Below are 20,371 nucleotides of genomic sequence, written 5' to 3'. Positions count from 1 at the left end.
ACACTGTTGTTCATGTAAGACTGAAACACAAAAAATAAATTCAGTGTTACATAATTCAGTCAAAGTAACTTTTGAAAAATAGAACAAATCATTCAAAAAAACTTTGGAACCAGTGTGCAAGTGATTCAAACGTTTTACAAATCTTGAAATTTAGGATCTTTTTCTTGTGTGGCAAGAAACACCAGAGCCATGCCTGATAATAAAGATTATATTTCCACCAATTATATTGGGTGCATTTGAGGATCTCTCATACAGTATTTTGGGCTCATTTTCCAAAGTTGAATGTGTAAGTTTCTTATTTCGTAAACAGTGAAATATATTTCAGGTTCTTTGTGGCGCTATATAAGAGCATCTATGTCCCTCTCAGGATACATGCCACCATTGTGTGATCCCTCTGATGGCCACCTTCTTCTTGATGGTGGCTATGTCAACAACTTGCCAGGTAAAGTAAAAGAACACTTTGACCATCCTCATGGTCTTTATTCCTAAGAAATTGTTTGACTAGCCACTACACAGTGCACGTATCTGCTGCCTTTTTGGTATGTAAAAAGTAAAACTGTTCTGGTCCTTAATGCTTCAGAATAATTACTTATCAACACTGTCTTTTCTGCTTGTTCCTATAAAAGTTTGGGAAGTTTTTCTTTCTTCTCATAATCTTACTGTGATGTTCTGCAGTTTATTTGGTTAGCTTTTATGTCTATTTCAATTTACCCTTGTTTATTACTTTCTGTTCTTAAGGCATTTTCTTGGTAGAGAAATATCAAAGTACTTATTACATTGTTACAGGAGCTTTTTATTACTCTTAGGAACACTGTTAAAAAAAAGGCACTTTGGTTTATCACTACAGCCGCAGTACGTAATATCACTGACTTCACGTGTCAGTGTCATGTAACTAGAATTGGTATCTACCTGATCAGTATAGAAATTGGTAGTATTTTGTAGCTTGGGTCTGGATAGAAAAAGTTTATTTTTCAGGGCAAGTATTTGGTGGGTGTGTGCATACCATTAGGTGTAGAGTATACCATTAGGTGCAGACTTAACCAGAAGTGTGTAGTAAGCAAGGGAAATCATATTAAAGGTGTCATCAACAATATTTCCCATCATATACAACAGGTATGATAATTTTTTCAGATGATTAAAGTTTTTTTCTCTTGCATTATAATATGACCAAAAATACGTATGATATGAATCATGTTTTCATAGGGCTGTTTTTAAAGTGTCTATAGCATTTTCATTTGTTATGTTTTCAGTTAGTAGTGACTGTAATGTTACAATGCTGTACATTATGCATAACTTATCACAGCTTATGTTTCTTGCATGTCACACCTGTAGCAATGTTGCTCTAAAATTTTTTGAATAACTTGTTATGTTATATGGAATGGCACATGGAAGTCTGTTGTATGACACCTGTCATTTAGCTCTTAACAGTATGCTAGTAATACATAGTAATTTGTTTTTAACATAAAATGCATGAAATTGCATGTAAATCATCCTAATTTCCTGTACAGCAGCTGTAAAGTAAAGAGGTTAAATATTTTTAAGAGCTTAATGACTGTTAGAAAAGATCATTACCAATAAAAAATTTACTGTGTTGGATTGTTTTCTCGCAAAGCCAATTTTATTGTAGAAATAAGAATTTATGAATCAGTTCCTGAAGTCTAGCATTACTTATTGCCTCATTTTACACAAGTCTCTTCATGTCATCATTTGAAAAACAGATATGATTTAATAAAAGTATTGTCTGAAATAAGATATACAAGGAGATTGAGGAAAAAATTGTGTGCGTGACTCAACATATTATAAAACATACTAAAATTACTTAAGAAGTGTCTCCATCCACATTATTAGAAGCAGAAAAGATGGAAACAGTGTTACCATATTGCAGTGCCTGTGTTTTTCCGAATTATGGTACAATGTTCCTTCGGACATGCATGCATGCCCAAAGGGATAACCACAGATGCAAGTCTGAAGGGACGTGCACTGCAGCGACTTACAGCCATTATGAAACACATGAAATGTACTCATAGTTGCAAATACGTACAACCATCAGCTATATAATGGAATGACGACAACGAAAAGTGAGAAATCCAGGTTCAAGTCATGGCCCAGCACGAATTTTCATTGTCATCATCTCATTACACTCTGATGGTTGTCATATTCACAACACATTTCATGGAAACAGTATTTGTGACATCATATGGTTTCAGAGGACACAAGGAAACTTTTACTCTGCATCAGATATTGTGGGGGCGGGGGTTAGTGATATGTGGCAGTTGAAACTTTAAAGTAGTATGTGAGACATTCAGTTGATGGCTCAAACCATAGGGGGTCATCCAAGAAGGCCATCAAAGTAGTTTGTATTCCAATCTGATACTCAGTTTCAGTCTATGAGGAAATGTAATTGTTGTACACATTCTGTAGCAAAGAGTCTTTCTGCACCATACAGTTCCTCCTGGAGATGCTAATTTAACAATGTGTGTAGGAGAGCATATGTAAAGTTCAAAAAGGTACTGATAGAATTATCCTTTGAAATGGTCTATGGGATATGATTGTGGGGAGATGACTGTCACTACAGGGAAAGAGTTAGATCTGAGTCTTGGTCCGTGTACAATGTTATCTTAAATCTGTATACATCCCATTTCTCGTAGTGTTGTCTTAACATTTCCCTCCTCCGTTTCTAGGATTTCACATGAGTCCTTGATTTTGTACAAATTCCTTGAGCATTAATGGACTCTTTCCTCAATTGTAATATAATATTTCAATCTGCACTTTGAATTCGATCATTAAAGCATCAAATCTTTGCAATAAATAATATGATTTCTTTTTGTTTCTGAACGTTTTCTTCATTTGAATTCCATCAAATTGAATTACTCTTGTATCATATATCGTAATATGTTTCTCATGACTTTTGCGTATTTCAGTCTCATTTATACACATTGAAGTGTGTGTGTGGGGAGGGGTGGGGGTGAGGGGGGGGGGGGTTCATGCATGTCTGTGTGTGTCTAATATTTATGTTTTGCAAATATTATTTTGTAAATCAATAAATAATATGATGTGGAAGTGTTTGTAGAAGAGTGGCAAGTATAACTGATGCTCTTTTATTTTTGTTTGGTCAGGTTTGATCATACAAAAATATTGTATAGTAGAAATTGAGTCTAAAAAAGTTTATTATTAGTGGAAACTTCAGAATATAAAATACACAGAAAATATATTGTTTCTCACATCGTCTTGATTTTAGTACTGCTTCTATTTGGGCACAATACGAGAGATAACATAGATGAAAAATGTGCTGCTTTTTGAAATATAGTACTTAGAGAAATCTGTGCTACCCAGTAGATTTACTGGTGTTTCTAGCACAAATATTTATATAATGAGTGATTTAGAAAGGTCAGTAGACTACTTCAATTATCTGTTGTTCCGCAGTTTATGTTCTCATTATTGTGTATTGCTGTTCATTACTAACAAATATCTTTCTCACCTTGTCCTGTTTAATGCTTCTGTGCTTCCTTCCTGTACATACACTCTACAGAGCTGTGGTGGGTTCTTATGTATGTCAAAATTGGTTAGAAGGTGTTGCTTTAGGTCTCCTGTGGCGATATGTTCGTGCAAGTATGTCAATAGCTGGTGTCTTACCTCCAATGTGTGAAACAGATGGTCATTTACTTCTAGATGGATGTTATGTAGACAATGTCCCAGGTAAGAATTGGTAAGATTTTGTTGACAGTGCTTGTAGTAGTTAGAGTGCTCCTCAAATACTTGTGTTCAGAGGCTGCATTTGTCTGTGTTTCCGTGCTTCACATTGACACACATTTCACTAACATTGATGAGGTGTTTAACAGGTTTGTTTGTTATGTGTAAGTCTCTCCATATATACAGCAAACACAGACACAAAGAAAAACTTAAATTGTTGGGATATGGAACTGCAAATAACTGGAAGCTAAAGTTTAAAGGAAATGTTTACATGCTGTTAATTTGATAGATTGGGCATAGTAACCAAAATAAAGGTGCACAGTTCAGTTTAAAAATAAGTTTTCCAAGTAGAATTTTAATCTTGTAGACAAATACAGGGTGTTTCAAAATCTTTGGAGCATATGTTTAGGGATGATAGATCACATGATGGGGAACAATTATCGTTAGAGACAAAATGTTAGCTGATGCTTCCCAACGATGGTGGGCATCTTTTATAAGTGGTTATGTCCATGAGAGGCGGCAGGGCATAGGCTCTTTGTGGGGTTTGTATGCAATTTGTGTTGCCTATAATCCAGTCATCTACTTCGTATGAAAAGGGGGAAACTGAGCTTCTAAAATATCTTTCTCTGCTTGGAAACATTCATTCTTAAGGTTTTCTTGTTGAAAATTGCTCTTTCAATTCACTGGGGTATTTAGTGTGCAGATGCGCACACCTGATGATTAGTAGACCCTTCTGTTTCAGTGAATCTTCATCGTCCCAGGGCTGGTGAATTCAATAAAAAAACCTAGCATCATTGGGAAGTGTCAGCAAACATTTTCTCTCTAACAAAATTTGTTCCATAACGTGATCTCTCTCCCTAAATTTTTGATGCAAAGACTTTGAAACACCGTCTCTATCAAAACAGTGTGGTCCACTCATCGCTGGCTAGGTGAAATAGGTTCTCTGCTGTTCTTAATTTATATAACTTATTCAGGAGACAATCTGAGCCGCCATCTTAGATTGTTTTCTTACTGTCTTGTACATTCTTATGAAGATTAAAATGAATTACAAAATGATTTAAACAAGATATCTAAATAGTGCTAAGTGTGATGTCCTCCACATGAGTACTAAAAAAGTTGCATTAAATTTTGTTCATGTGATAAATCACACATACTTAATGGTTGTCAATTCACACAGTACTTAGGGATTACAGTGACCACCATATAGAAAATAATGTGAGGAAAATTAACCAAAGACAGTGTTTTATTGGCAGAGCATTTAAAAGATGCAAGAAATCTACTAAAAATCTGCCTATACTTTGCTTCTCCGTCCTCTTCCAGAGTGTTGCTGCACAATATGAGATCCTTACCAGATTGGGTTGATGGAGGAAATGAAAAAAGTTCAGAGGAGGGTGGCACACTTTGTATTATTACAAAATATGAGAGAATGTGTCATGGCTTTGTGAGTTTGGGTGGCACTCATTAGAACAAAGGCATTTTTTGCTGCATTGGAATCTTTGAAGGAAAGTCCCACCTATTTGAGGAAGGATGACCATCATGATTAAGTAGCAGAAATCAGAGCTTGCATGGAAAGAGTCCAAAACAAAGATTCCAAGACATACCAAGCGGGAAAGTGCCGGTAGACAGGCACAATAAAAAAACACACAAACACACACACAAAATTTCGAGCTTTCGCAACTGGCGGTTACTTCGTCAGGAAAGAGGGAAGGAAAGATGAAAGGATGTGGGTTTTAAGGTAGAGGGTAAGGAGTCATTCCAATCCCGGGAGCGGAAAGACTTACCTTAGGGGGAAAAAAGGATAGGTATATACTCGCGCGTGCACACACACACACACACACACACACACACACACACACACACACACACACACACACACACACACACACACACACACAAGCAGACATATTTTGCCTTTAAATATGTCTGCTTGTGTCTGTATATGTATGGATGGAGATATGCGTGCGTGCGTGCGCGCGCGCGAGTATATACCTATCCTTTTTTCCTCCTAAGGTAAGTCTTTCCGCTCCCGGGATTGGAATGACTCCTTACCCTCGCCCTTAAAACCCACATCCTTTCATCTTTCCTTCCCTCTTTTTTGACGAAGCAACCGCTGGTTGCGAAAGTTCAAAATTTTGTGTGTTTTCTTATTGTGCCTGTCTACCGGCACTTTCCCGCTTGGTAAGTCTTGGAATCTTTGTTTACCAAGCGGGAAAGCGCCGGGATTGGAATGACTCCTTTCGAGAATGGAACAATAAAGAAATAGTCTGAAAGTGGCTCTAAGAGCCCTCTGTCAAAGACTTAACTGCGAACTGCAGATAAATCATGTAGACATAGATTAAATGAAGGCCAGAGCATAGTGTCTTTAGTATGACGCATGGTTAAGTGTTGTGGTGTTAATTAACCTTCAGTATGATGACTGCTTTACATTTTTCATCAAATATTGTAGTAAAGTATGGAGTAGATTTGAGAAGCTCTACATACGTCTACTCAACAGAAAGAGAAGGCGTAAAAGTAACCACTCACCATATAGTTCACACACTCAACTATCAGTAGACACAAAAACAAGGTTGAAATCATTCCTCAGAGCCAATAGTCTTTTATTTCTGAGGAGGGACATTGTCCAAGAGCTTAATGATGATTTCAGAGCAGTTTGTGTGTCTGTCAGCTCAACACCTCATCTGTATCGTAAGTGGTTACCTTTTCTCCTTCCATTATTTGTATTTTAGCTACACTTTCCAGTGTTTGTCAACAAAAAGAAAACTGTCATGTAAACTATACTTCTAACTACTGTCAAAAATTTCTTAAGCTATGATTACATATTAGACCTATATGAAATGTAAATCCACAGAAGTATCACTTCTTCAGTCAGAAATCAGTCTACTTCTAAAACACCAGTTATCCCAGATGATGTACAAACATTAAAGTTTTATATTCCAAGTACAAAAACTCACTAAAACTGACAACTAGTGTCTCCAACATCAATATCAAAGCCACAATAAGTCATGATTTATCAGTCACAAGAATGTTGTTTTCCAGAATTAAGAAAAAATTACACTACAAATGATCTGACTTGAGACCCACTGAAACATATCTACTAACTTACCATTACAAATAGTTTTGTGTAGTTGGGAGTAGGTCCACTTACAGTGGAGCTCAACAGTCTTGTATATTGTTATATGTTGTTTTATTCCATCAGTAGCAATGTTTTACTTATCCTCATGTATATTTTGGATGCAAAATTGGGAAAAGTGTGGTATTTAGAAAATATTTCATTTACAGGTGAATAGTGAAGTGTACTAATGTAAACAATGACATGAAGCTGTATTCCTTGTAAATAATGGTAATATATAAACTTAACGTTTTGAAGAATCCAATTAAAAAAGGAAGAGAAAATTTGCAGTGGTACACATTACATTTGATTATTACTAGAACAGCACTATAAAAATTCTGGTGACACCATTAGAAATGATGTAATCTGTCATGTTTGGTTTGCCATCTGTTATATTTAGAAACTCTTGTACGGATTGTGGAGTGAGTACAAGGACACCCATGTGTCAGTAAATGGGAACCCCACAACTATTTAAGAAGATTAAGGTGGAAGCACCTCATCGGCCAGTCAACTGACTGGATGTTGTATTCTCTCTCTCTCTCTCTCTCTCTCTCTCTCTCACTCTCACACACACACACACACACACACACACACACACACACGCAGGTGCGTGCACTATGCCACACTGCACTAAGATGCTATTGCAGACAAGGACACCTCTACCTTGATATTGATCCCTTTCAATGATAATGCATATATTGTCATACTTTTTTGAATCCTTCGCAGATCATCTGGCTCAGTGCATGTTGAGAATAACTGTCCAGAGACTGCATACAAGTATAATTTTTCAGACATATTCTGCCTGCCATCCAGTTTGAGGTTTTGAAGTATAGAAGTGCTTTAGTAGAACTGGCCATTGACTCCAGGTGTAGATCCTTAAGGACCAATAGCCTAATATACAGTGGGGCAGCACTTGCAACTGTTTCATCACAGGCTTATCAGAATATGTTTATCATTTTATATTACAGTCAATACAAGGTTTCTTTATTTCCACTTCTGTAAAACTTTTCCTTTCATTTCATAATTTATCCCATACAGTGTAGGTTTAACTCGCAATTTCCATAGTATCTTCCAAGTGGTCAGGAGTAAGGTTTTGGTAGAAAGTTAAGTATACATCGCAAGGGCAACAGGATACATTGTGGTGTGGATAACAGCAGGTGCTCTGTAAACGCACGGACAGTGTGGAAACTAGCCACAGTTACAGTGCTGTGTGTGTGTGTGTGTGTGTGTGTGTGTGTTTTTAATGAATTGGTTTGATTATCCCGAGGTGAAAGCTAACAGGCAGTTTGTCAACAAGTTGCCATGAAAGCCTCAGCAATGTTGTACAAGATTTGATTTTGTCATTATGAACACTGGTAAAAGTATGTAGTTAAGAATGTATTAATAATGAAACAGTTTGATTTCGAAATGAAAGAAGAAAAGAATGAGGGGGGGGGGGGGGGGGGGGGCGGGAGGCGAGAGAGAGAGAGAGAACAACTAGTAATGTGTGCGTATGCCTACACACACACACACACACGTCCTAAGAGTCTGCAGGTGCATTTTCTAGCAGATATTTGCTATGTGTAGCTGGTGTTATCTCAGACAGACACTGCTCATCACGTCTTTCATGCAATGCCAAGTCTCAATGGAAAGCTTCCATTCACCCCCCCCCCCCCCCACCCCCCCCCCCCACCCCAAAAAAAAAATAAAGAGAGAGAGAGAGAGAGATTTGTAAAGCAGAATTTTACATATGCAGAGATTGATATGTTTTGAAAATGTATACAGAATGAGTGTGGATAGATTAACCACCCAAATAATTCAGCATTTTTAGAAAAAATCAACAACTGTTCGAATCACAGAAATCGAAAAAAGATCAAATAAGGATATCTATTTTTTTAAAAATGCACAAATAAGGATGTCTATTTTAAAAAATGGAAATATGGAAAACCACATAGAAGAGGAACTGATGTTAAAAGGTGATTCTCATTGTCAAGTACAGAACTTTTCTCATTGTCAAGTACAGAACTAAGAAAAAGCAATGATGTAATAACAGGTATACAGACAGAGATGTGAGTTATGTAGAATGTCGATAGTTAAAAGGAGGAAGGGGATTTGAGAGAGAGAAACTGAAGAGGTTAACCTGATGAAAATGAAGTCTGCGAGGACTGAGAGCCCACTTCATGTTTGAGAGCTAGCACCCATTTCTAAAATTTGGAAATACATGTTCAGAGTGGAAGCATTGAGATGACTTTAAAGGTGAAACATATGTCAAAGTCTCTGCTATTATGTCCCACAGCACACTCAGTAGCAAGGTGTTAGGTATTGCTTGTTAAGGCAATTTGCCTCTGCTTGTTAATTCTGAATAACAGCTTGCTGCTGACAATGCCAATATAAAATTCAGACATAATACAATCAATTGGGCATATCCAGATTTCATTTAATTTTTCACTAAATTTAAAACACTTTTGTTTTCTGCCTACTTCCCAGTATCGCCAAACCCAATGAGCCAAGACATCCCGTCATTACTGGCTTCTAGTCCTCATTGAATGTATTTCTAGTGTAGTTGGTTTACTTCCCCATCCTTCCCCCAATCTAGAGTTTGTGCACCATCTCTAGTGGCTTGTTACAAGAGGATTTCAAAACCTAATCTCCATCATGTCTGGGCACCCCCCTCCCCAGGGGCCTCGTCACTCTTTGGTGGTTCATGCTTGGCTACCACGGGGTCCCTGTCTTCACATTTATTCCCTTCTGTGCTGCATGTCTATCCTCTTGCTACTCTTTTTCCTCTCATTTGGGAAACATGTCTAGGATGTTATTGGGAATGTTCTGCATTGTCTGTAACTGACGTAAGAACAGTCTCACCTTTGTTTTTTGCTCCTTTTTCCTTTCTTTGTTTCCCTTCTCCTCTTGTTCCTTCACTGCGGCATTTGAGATTCCTCTTTTCTTCATCCTCCTTGTTTGCTCCTGAAGGCCGGCCCATCCCCTGGCACAGGCCAGGTCCATGGAGGGGTGATTGCCTGAGCTGCAACCTTCCAAAATTGCTGCTTGGTCCCTCTGTCAGGTGAGTTGGAGAGTACTTCTGATTCTCAAGCACAGCAACTGCTTACTGCCTCACTTCTCCATTGCTACCCTGTTTGTGTCGAGGCCAGTAGAACTTTAAATTCTTCCTGTAGTGTAATTTACACCAGGCTGTTCAACAGTCTAACCGAGGCCGAAATCCAATCTTACCCCTCTGATCAGGGTGTCATTGCCGTCCATTGTGTAATGAAAAAGGTAGATTCCTCCTTAGTGCCCAGCCACACTCTTTTTCTCACCTTTGATAGAGTAGTGCTTCGTCCAAGATCAAAGCAGGCTATGAAATTATCACAGTCCGGCCGTATATTCCGAACTCAATGCACTGCTACTAGTATCATCGTTTCAACCAAACTATAACATCTTGTCAACACCCAGCCAAATGTGTTGCCTGTGGTAAGGATGCACACAAAGGCGATTGTCTGCTTCCTTCTCCCCACTGTATCGACTGCAATGGCGGCCATACCACCATCTCTCAGGATTGTCCTGTGTGTCTTGATGTGTCTTGATGAGCAGGCTGTCAAAGAGATCCGGGTAAAGGAAGAAGTGCCTTACTCAGTAGCTCGCAAGTTACTGACTAGTCACAAACCCTGCATTCTCCCATCTGGCACCTATAGTTCTGTTCTCGTTACCCTCGCTCCATGAAGGACATGGCCATGCAGACATGCAACCTTGAATTTAGCTCAGGTTGTGAAATCGCCCAGTGTCAAGGTAGCATCGCCATCCCCCTTGTCCAGCTGTGCAACAAGCTGTCAAATTCTCACCTCAAGGGGTGAAGCCACCAGTTACACAAACGGTAGGCCGGAAAGGACAGAAGGAGTACTCCTGTAAAGACTTCCTCCCTCCAGTGAAACAACATCTGAATCTTCCTCTAACTGGAAAGGGTTGAAGAAGTCCACCAAAGGCAAACGATTTTCTCTTCTTCAATGGTGTAGCCACATGATGTCTTAGCCCAGCCGGCCTCCATGTCGCCGGTGCGCACCACCAAACTTTTTTCAGCATTGGACTCCACAGACCGACTGCACAAGCAAACCGATGCTTCTGTGGCCCTATGGAGCAGGATCCTCCTGCTTCTGTGCTCTGTAGTAGCGACTCTTCATCGGCTGTCACTTGTGATGACCAGGTGGAGTATCTCACAAACATTATCCTTATTGCTGCAGAACATTCCATTCCTCGCACTTCCTCTTTACCACATCGTGTCCCAGTCCCTTGGTGGACTGAGGCATGCTGCGATGCAATTCGCTCACGGAGATGTGATCTCTGCATTTTTAACCATTATCCTATCATGGCGAACTGCATTCATTATAAACAGGTGCATGCAAAGTGGTGTCATGTTCTTTGGGACAGCAAAAAAGCTAGCTGGTTTCCATTCACTTAGTTCTTTTTATTAACAGTTCCACCCCTTCCTGTTTTGTGGGCCAACTTCTGATGTCTCTCGGGGACCAAGAGCCATTCCCCAATTTCTGGTTTGACAGTAGCAGACGATGTCCTCGTGGACCCTATTGCTATCTCCAACACCTTAGGCCGCCATTCTGCAGAAGTTTTAAACTCTTCCCACTGTCACCCTGCCTTCGTCCATCAGAAACGAGTGGAGGCGGCTCAGACAATACACTCTCAGCTCATCCCAATCCTCCACCCCAGGGCCAGATGCCATCCACACTCAGATGTTGGACCACCTTTCTCTTGTGGGCAAGCAAATTCTGCTTAACACGTACAACTGCATCTGGGCAGAGGGCACATTTCTCGAATGTAGGCATGAAGCCACAGCCATATCCGTACCTAAGCCTGGTAAGGACAAAAACCTTTTTTCAAGCTGCTGCCCCATCTCTCTTAGCAGCTTTGTTTGCAGGGTGATGGAACAAACAATTCGTGCCCAGCTGGTATGGTAGCTCAAGTCTCGCAATTTACTGACGAATGCACAGTGTGGACTTCGTTCTGCAGCTGACCATCTCTTTACTTTGTCCACCCACATCACGAATGGTTTTCTGCGGACATCCCAGACCGTGGCCATGTTAATTTGGTTTGAGAAGGCCTATGACACCTGCTGGAGAACTGGTATCCTCTGTACTATTTACATGTGGGGCTTCCATGGCCACCTGCCCTGTTTCCTTCAGGCATTTTTAAAAGACCAAGTTTCCAAGGTGCATGTAGGTTCTGTCTTGTCACACACTTTATCCAGGAAAATGGTGTGCCTCAGGGTTCCGTCCTGAGCATCGTCCTCTTTGCTATCGCCATTAACCCTATAATGACCTGTCTCCCGCCGGGCATCTCCAGCACTTCTTTTTGTTGATAATTTTGCCGTCTATTGCAGTTCTCCACAGATCTGACTCACTGACTGACGTCTTCAGTGATGTCTTGATTGTCTTTACTCCTGGAGCATTGACAATGGCTTTCATTTTTCCAATGACAAAACTGTCTGTATGAATTTCTGGTGACGCAATTGACTTCTCCCACCATCTTTACATCTTGGGCCTGTTGCCCTTCCATTCATTGAAACTGCAAAATTCCTGGGGCTCATGCTTGATAGGAAACACTCTTGGTCCTCCCATGTGTCTTACCTGGCAGCCCACTGTACACGGTTCCTCCATGTCCAACATGTCCTCGGTGATACTTCTTGGGGTGCTGATCGAACCACCCTCCTCCGTTTGCACTGGTCCCTTGTCCGTTTGAAACTTGACTATGGGTGCTTTCAGAATGAGGTTTTCATTCTGCAGTGGAGTGTGCGCTGATATGAAACTTCCTGGCAGATTAAAACTATGTGCCGGACCGAGACTCAAACTCGGGACCTTTGGCTTTCGCGGGCAAGTGCTCTACCATCTGAGCTACCCAAGCATGACTCATGCCCCATCCTCACAGATTCACTTCTGCCAGTATCTCATCTCCTACTTTCCAAACTTCACAGAAGCTCTCCTGCTCAGATGGTAGAGCTCTTACCCGAAAGGCAAAGGTCCCGATTTCATGTCTCGGTCTAGCACACAGTTTTAATCTGCCAGGACGTTTTATGGGTGCTTTGTTTATGCATCTGCATGTCCATCCATCTTAAACCGTCTCAACACTATCCACCATCGTAGCATCCGTTTGGCCACGGGTACCTTTTACATTAGCTCGGTTGAGAGTCTGTATGCTGAAGCTGCTGAACTACTACTGTCCTACCGCCATGACTTTCTTCTCAGCAGGTATGCATGCTGTTTGTCTGCCATATGTGGCCACCCATCCTACGTCTCCTCCTTTGATGATTCTTTTGATCGCCAGTATGGGGCACGTCCCTCTTCTCTGTTAACTTCTGGAGTCCGCTTTCGGCACTTGCTACAGCGGCTTAACTTCATACTAGTTCCACCTTTCCTGGTGGGTGTGAACCCTTCACCACCTTGGCTTCATGAAGCGGTCTATGTTAACCTTGACCTTCATTCATTTCCTGAGGGCACTATGCCAGCCTCGGTCTATCACTTTCAGTTTCACAACCTTTTTGTGAATTATTGAGAACAAATCTTCATGGAGTTTCATGAATTGTAACCCCTGATCTGGGAAAGGGTCATATGTGAAACTGTTACTGGTTGAACTCGGGGAGAGCCCAAACTCCTTAATTTTCTGACACAATTCATTTCCTTTTATGGGAAATACATAAGTTCATTTTCATATTCCATGTATTGGTGTTGATATTAATTTATTGAATGATCAGAGTCATTCTATTGTACACAATGAGCTCATGTTGCAAATCTTGTTGTATGACTGTAACTGTACCATCCTGTCCACATGAAGCACACTTTCTTTTAATGCTCTCTGCTTCTTGTGAAACTGATTTGTCCTGACATTCTGTCTTCCTCAATTAATATACCAATAATCCTATTAATTCATTTGTGCTCGAAACAAATAGCAATAAATTTCCATGTAAGCAGGTGTTTTGGGACATTGTGGCTGAGCTCAAGCAAAATAATTCATCCATGCCCCCCCCCCCCCCTTTCCCTTCTTTTCTTCCATCTTCCCCATGATCTTTATTACCATCCAGGACTGTAATAGCCTAAAATATTTTGTCGTTAATGCATAATTACAAACAAAAGCTATATATGATGCCATTGTGTGGCTCATTGGTTGGGTGTAGAAGTGCAGACTAAAAATTCAGGTGTTCAAAGTACAACATATGGTCAGTCCTAGGATGTTTTCTGACAGCTATTGTTTCTTTCACCTCTGGTAATGATTTTTGTGTTCAAAAAATGCCAAGTTACACTGTCCTTTGGACTGCACATTAAACTGTAGGCTTAGTAACTTACTTCAGGTTGGGTGAAGGGAAGTATAAGCCACTTCCAGTAGGACAATGCCTAAAAAACACATTGGTTTTCAAATTCAACTTCACGTTGATGACACCATGGCACTTGTAATCATTGCAAATTAAATTACTCTATGGCTAACACCCATGTTAGTTGCTTAAATTGCAAGTCCTGACCTTGTGCTCTTGCACTGTATTCTGTGACTCACTGTTCGTGTAATGTATGTTATAGTCGGGCCTGATGATCTACTGGTAAAGTATATGCCTGGAAACCAAAATGTCGTAGTTCCAAATCCCAGGTATACTACAGAATATTTCAGTGTGCTGTTGACCTGTCCTTCACCTCTCAGTGATGCGAGGATTAATGAGGAACAATACATAAGTCAGATTCCAGGTTCAACTATAGCCTACTTTTCCCTGGTAGGATTATGGGGGTAGGTTAGGGACAAGCAAGTCGATAAAGCGGCGTCTGATTTAAAGACTTGAAGCAGGGTGTTGAACACAAGGAATTACTATTATCATCATCATCATCATCATCATCATCACCATCGTCGCATTGTCCAGCATTTTATGTTTACGTGACAACCTGCAAGCAGTCAGTCAGAACAAATGGCCACAGACATACTGTGTACACCAGTAACATCAGTTATCCTGTTGCTGTGTGTGCTGTTGAACTTACCAGCGTGGCTTAAGTACCTGTTTTACTACACAGGCCATAAGAATACTTCCTAGCAACATAAAAGCTTCTGAACTCTAAAGTTAGCAAGTGTTTCTTTGACACATACTTCACATATTTATATCTTGTAATCCATGTAGTCCTGATTTAAAATACCATCTTAATTCTTGGAAAAAAAGTCACTTTGCTACACTGCTTATTGTACATTTGTGAATTTCAGAGCTGTCAGTCAACTCATATGCCCACCCATATAGACACACTTTTATCCTGTTTTTATGTTTTGGCATAATGTTGTTTAGTGCAATTTTTTCTTTGCCCAGTCAGTGCTGTCTGCTGTAAATGTTGTTTGTGTGATTTCACTACTTCATAACAACTTATCTACACAGTTCAAGGAGATCATTACCCTTCTTGTGTTCTGTAAATTTTGGAATATCTGAATTGGTTGTTGCACAGAACTCTCCCATGGAAGGCGCAGAGCGAGTCCGTGAGAAATGACATCTCAACTTTTTTTTGTGAGTAATTATGTGTTGACTGTCACAAATATTTACCAGAAGGCTATCAGTTAATATCAAGATGTTCTGTGTCATGTTCTTGGTGTAATTGAACAAAAGAGGATAGGCATTTAGACACCGTATTGCTTGCCACTACATTATGACAGTGTCTCAAACAATTCATTGAATCTGATGTTAGACTTCCTGATGATAAAAGTTTGACTTATCTACAAGGCTCTATATCCTGTGGGTAGGTGTTCCTGCAAGATATTGTTGGTGCCTTAAACTAGAAATCCTATGCGAGACTTGAATTCCCCCATGAACCATGGACCTTGCCGTTGGTGGGGAGACTTGCGTGCCTCAGCGATACATATAGCCGTACTGTAGGTGCAACCACAACGGAGGGGTATCTGTTGAGAGGACAGACAAACATGTGGTTCCTGAAGAGGGGCAGCAGCCTTTTCAGTAGTTGCAGGGGCAACAGTCTGGATGATTGACTGATCTGGCCTTGTAACAATAACCAAAACGGCCTTGCTGTGCTGGTACTGCAAACAGCTGAAAGCAAGGAAAAACTACGGCCGTAATTTTTCCCGAAGGCATGCAGCTTTACTGTATGATTAAATGATGATGGCGTCCTCTTGGGTAAAATATTCTGGAGGTAAAATAGTCCCCCATTAGGATCTCCGGGCGGGGACTACTCAAGAGGATGTCGTTATTAGGAGAAAGAAAACTGGCGTTCTACGGATCGGAGCGTGGAATGTCAGATCCCTTAATCGGGCAGGTGAGACAGAAAATTTAAAAAGGGAAATGGATAGGTTAAAGTTAGATATAGTGGGAATTAGTGAAGTTCGGTGGCAGGAGGAACAAGACTTTTGGTCAGGTGAATACAGGGTTATAAAAACAAAATCAAATAGGGGTAATGCAGGAGTAGGTTTAATAATGAATAGGAAAACAGGAATGCGGGTAAGCTACTACAAACAGCATAGTGAACACATTATTGTGGCCAAGATAGATACGAAGCCCACACCTACTACAGTAGTACAAGTTTGTATGCCAACTAGCTCTGCAGATGACGAAGAAATTGAAGAAATGTATGATCAAATAAAAGAAATTATTCAGATAGTGAAGGGTGATGAAAATTTAATAGTCATGGGTGACTGGAATTCGGTAGTAGGAAGAGGAGAGAAGGAAACATAGTAGGTGAATATGGACTGGGGCAAAGAAATGAAAGAGGAAGCCGCCTGATAGAATTTTGCACAGAGCACAACTTAATCATAGCTAACGCTTGGTTCAAGAATCATAAAAGAAGGCTGTATACATGGAAGAAGCCTGGAGATACTGACAGGTTTCAGATAGGTTATATGATGGTAAGACAGAGATTTAGGAATCAGGTTTTAAATCTATTGGTTATGACCTGTAGATTAAAACTGAAGAAACTGCAAAAAGGTGGGAATTTAAGGAGATGGGACATGGATAAACTAAAAGAAACAGAGGTTGTACAGATTTTCAGGGAGAGCGTAAGGGAGCAATTGACAGGAATGGGGGAAAGAAATACAGTAGAAGAAGAATGGGTAGTTTTGAGGGATGAAGTAGTGAAGGCAGCAGAGGATCAAGTAGGTAAAAAGACGAGTGCTAGTAGAAATCCTTGGGTAACAGAAGAAATATTGAATTTAATTGATGAAAGGAGAAAATATAAAAATGCAATAAATGAAGCAGGCAAAAAGGAATACAGACGTCTCAAAAATGAGATCGACAGGAAGTGCAAAATGGCTAAGCAGGCATGGCTACCAAATGTAAGGATGTAGAGGCTTATCTCACTAGGCATAAGATAGATACTGCCTACAGGAAAATTAAAGAGACCTTTGGAGATAAGAGAACCACTTGTATGAATATCAAGAACTCAGATGGAAACCCAGTTCTAAGTAAAGAAGGGAAAGCAGAAAGGTGGAAGGAGTATATAGAGAGTCAATACAAGGGCGATGTACTTCAGGACAATATTATGGAAATGGAAGAGGATGTAGATGAAGATGAAATGGGAGATACGATACTGCGTGAAGAGTTTGACAGAGCACTGAAAGACCTGAGTCGAAAAAAGGCCCCCGGACTAGACAACATTCCATTGGAACTACTGACGGCCTTGGGAGAGCCAGTCCTGACAAAACTCTACCATCTGGTGAGCAAGATGTATGAGACAGGCGAAATACCCTCAGACTTCAAGAAGAATATAATAATTCCAGTTCCAAAGGAAGCAGGTGTTGACAGATGTGAAAATTACCGAACTATAAGTTTAATAAGTCACAGCTGCAAAATACTAACGCAAATTCTTTACAGACGAATGGAAAAACTAGTAGAAGCCTACCTCGGGGAAGATCAGTTTGGATTCTGTAGAAATGTTGGAACATGTGAGGCAATACTGACCCTACAACTTACCTTATAAGCTAGATTAAGGAAGGGCAAACCTACGTTTCTAGCATTTGTAGACTTATAGAAAGCTTTTGACAATGTTGACTGGAAGACTCTCTCTCAAATTCTGAAGGTGGCAGGGGTAAAATACAGTGAGAGAAAGGCTATTTACAATTTGTACAGAAACCAGATGGCAGTTATTAGAGTCGAGGGTCATGAAAGGGAGGCAGTGGTTGGGAAGGGAGTGAGACAGGGTTGTAGCCTATCCCCGATGTTATTCAATGTGTATATTGAGCAAGCAGTGAAGGAAACAAAAGAAAAATTTGGAGTAGGTATTAAAATCCATGGAGTAGAAATAAAATCGTTGAGGTTCGCCAATGACATTGTAATTCTGTCAGAGACAGCAAAGGACTTGGAAGAGCAGTTGAACGGAATGGACATTGTCTTGAAAGGAGGATATAAGATGAACATCAACAAAAGCAAAACGAGGATAATGGAATGTAGTCGAATAAAATCGGGTGATGCTGAGGGAATTAGATTAGGAAATGTGACACTTAAAGTAGTAAAGGAGTTTTGCTATTTGGGAAGCAAAATAACTCATGATGGTCGAAGTAGAGAGGATATAAAATGTAGACTGGCAATGGCAAGGAAAGCGTTTCTGAAGAAGAGAAATTTGTTAACATCGAGTATAGATTTAAGTGTCAGGAAGTCGTTTCTGAAAGTATTTGTATGGAGTGTAGCCATGTATGGAAGTGAAACATGGATGATAAATAGTTTGGACAGGAGGAGAATAGAAGCTTTCGAAATGTGGTGTTACAGAAGATTGCTGAAGATTAGATGGGTAGATCACATAACTAATGAGGAGGTATTGAATAGAATTGGGGAGAAGAGAAATTTGTGGCACAACTTGACCAGAAGAAGGAATTGGTTGGTAGGACATGTTCTGAGGCATCAAGGGATCGCCAATTCAGCATTGGAGGGAAGCGTGGAGGGTAAAAATCGTAGAGGGAGACCAAGAGATGGATACGCTAAGAAGCTTCAGAAGGATGTAGATTGCAGTAGGTACTTCGAGACGAAGCACCTTCCACAGGATAGAGTAGCATGGAGAGCTGCATCAAACCAGTCTCAGGACTGGAGACAACAACAACAACAACAACAACAACATAGCAAGATATGAAAGAAGAAGAGGTATTTATCAGATGGGACTAGGAGCTTAAGCACTATCACATTCAGCTGCATATTAACTAGTGCAATGTTGGATATCTGTTTAATGCGCTGGAGGTGTAAATAAATGTGATTGTTTAATATCTTTCATCTAAATTGTATAAAATGAATCTCTTTCTAAACTCTTTTATCCGCACTGAAAATTAAGAATCAATCGTGATATTTTTTATATTGAAACAGTTGCAATGGGCAATTTCAATACAACAATGAGCAATTTCAATACAATTGTCAAAGAAAGGAGGTAGGAGCTATAGATGCTGGATATGGAAATGTCGCTGTTGATTGGCTGAAGGACATCTGGGGAAAAAAAAGTGCTAAACACATTGTTTGTAAATTATAGAAGAAATTGTACACTTGAAAATCACCAAGAGAGACTTCAGAAATTAAATTGACTTCATATTGGTGGAACAAAGTGGGATTAAGGAGATCTTCACTTTAGTGGGAGCAGATATTGATAGTGCCTCAATTTATTAATGGCTGAAAATGGTTAAAAGCCATGGACTGCATAAAGAATGATTTTGAAAGTGCAAGAGAGAAAGAAATTCTATGACAAGAACAGTGAAGAAGCTTTGAGAATGTGTGGGAGGATTAATAATGAATTACAATGATAAGTTGGGCAACCAAAGATGTATCTTGATGAGGAATTTAAGGAAATTGTGGAACTTGAGATGAAAATAAAGTAAAGTTTGATATTCTTTACAGAAGAGTAAGATGTTGAAATTTTACTAAAGAAATTCTTAAGAAAGACAAAAGGAAAATTTACAAAACCAACAGTGAAATCAAACAAAGATGGGAAGAGTAACTGTAAGGACTGCATGGTACTACACATAAACTTAGACTGCTAAATCTTGAATCTTGACATTACGTGGATGATGATGATGATGACACAGAATGATCAGTCTTAGTACAGGAGGCACAGTGGAAAAGTGGTAGAAACAGATATAGTGCTAGTTAAATACTGAAGTTCTTGAATGAAGAATGAATAATGAAATTTCTTAGACTATGCAGTAGAATACAGCTTAAGACATTGAGGACTGCCCATAATCTTTCCTGACTACACTAACAATCCCAGTACCAAAGAACAAGGAAATGTAGTGAGCATAGAACCATAAAAAATTTTCTCGTGCTGCCTAGATAATGTTTAGGATCACAAACAAGAGATTGGAAAGAACAATTGGAGTAAACAATGACTGTGTTGTAAATTGGTTTTTATAGAAAACCAGGGACAAGGAATGCTCTGTGACTCCTGCAGTCTTGTAGAGAGATTTACTGAGAAAGCAGAGCATTTAAAACATATGATTTATAGACTTGAAGAAAGATTTTAGTAATATGAACTGGAAAAAAAAGTGGATTGGAAAGATGAACAGCATCTGAACCAAAACGCTTTGGTAAGATTGAAAATGAAGAATATCAACAGGATATACTTTGTGGAAAGTGTGAGATAAGATTGTTATACTCTTCAA

At 39.7% G+C, this 20,371-nt stretch overlaps 1 protein-coding gene across 7 annotated transcripts in view; it reads left to right on the top strand.

Moving 5' to 3' along the window:
* Nucleotides 1-20,371, top strand: part of LOC126297463 (neuropathy target esterase sws) — a 216,467-nt gene that overhangs the window by 168,358 nt on the left and 27,738 nt on the right. For 4 of the 7 annotated variants that reach the window (XR_007552528.1, XM_049988335.1, XM_049988337.1 and 1 more), the window contains exon 22: nucleotides 326-442. Coding sequence is in view for 6 of the 7 variants with exons in the window: in XM_049988335.1 (XP_049844292.1) it covers nucleotides 326-442 (117 nt within the window). In the remaining variant the exon portion in view is untranslated. Of the gene's footprint in view, nucleotides 1-325; nucleotides 443-3,582; nucleotides 3,697-20,371 lie in introns of all 7 variants that reach the window. The other 3 variants (XM_049988336.1, XM_049988340.1, XM_049988338.1) reach the window with 1 other exon arrangement.

This window comes from Schistocerca gregaria, chromosome X, assembly GCF_023897955.1.
Source record: "Schistocerca gregaria isolate iqSchGreg1 chromosome X, iqSchGreg1.2, whole genome shotgun sequence".
NCBI lineage: Eukaryota > Metazoa > Arthropoda > Insecta > Orthoptera > Acrididae > Schistocerca > Schistocerca gregaria.
The sequence above is the reverse complement of the archived record's forward strand: the minus strand, read 5'-3'. Positions and strand labels throughout refer to the sequence as shown.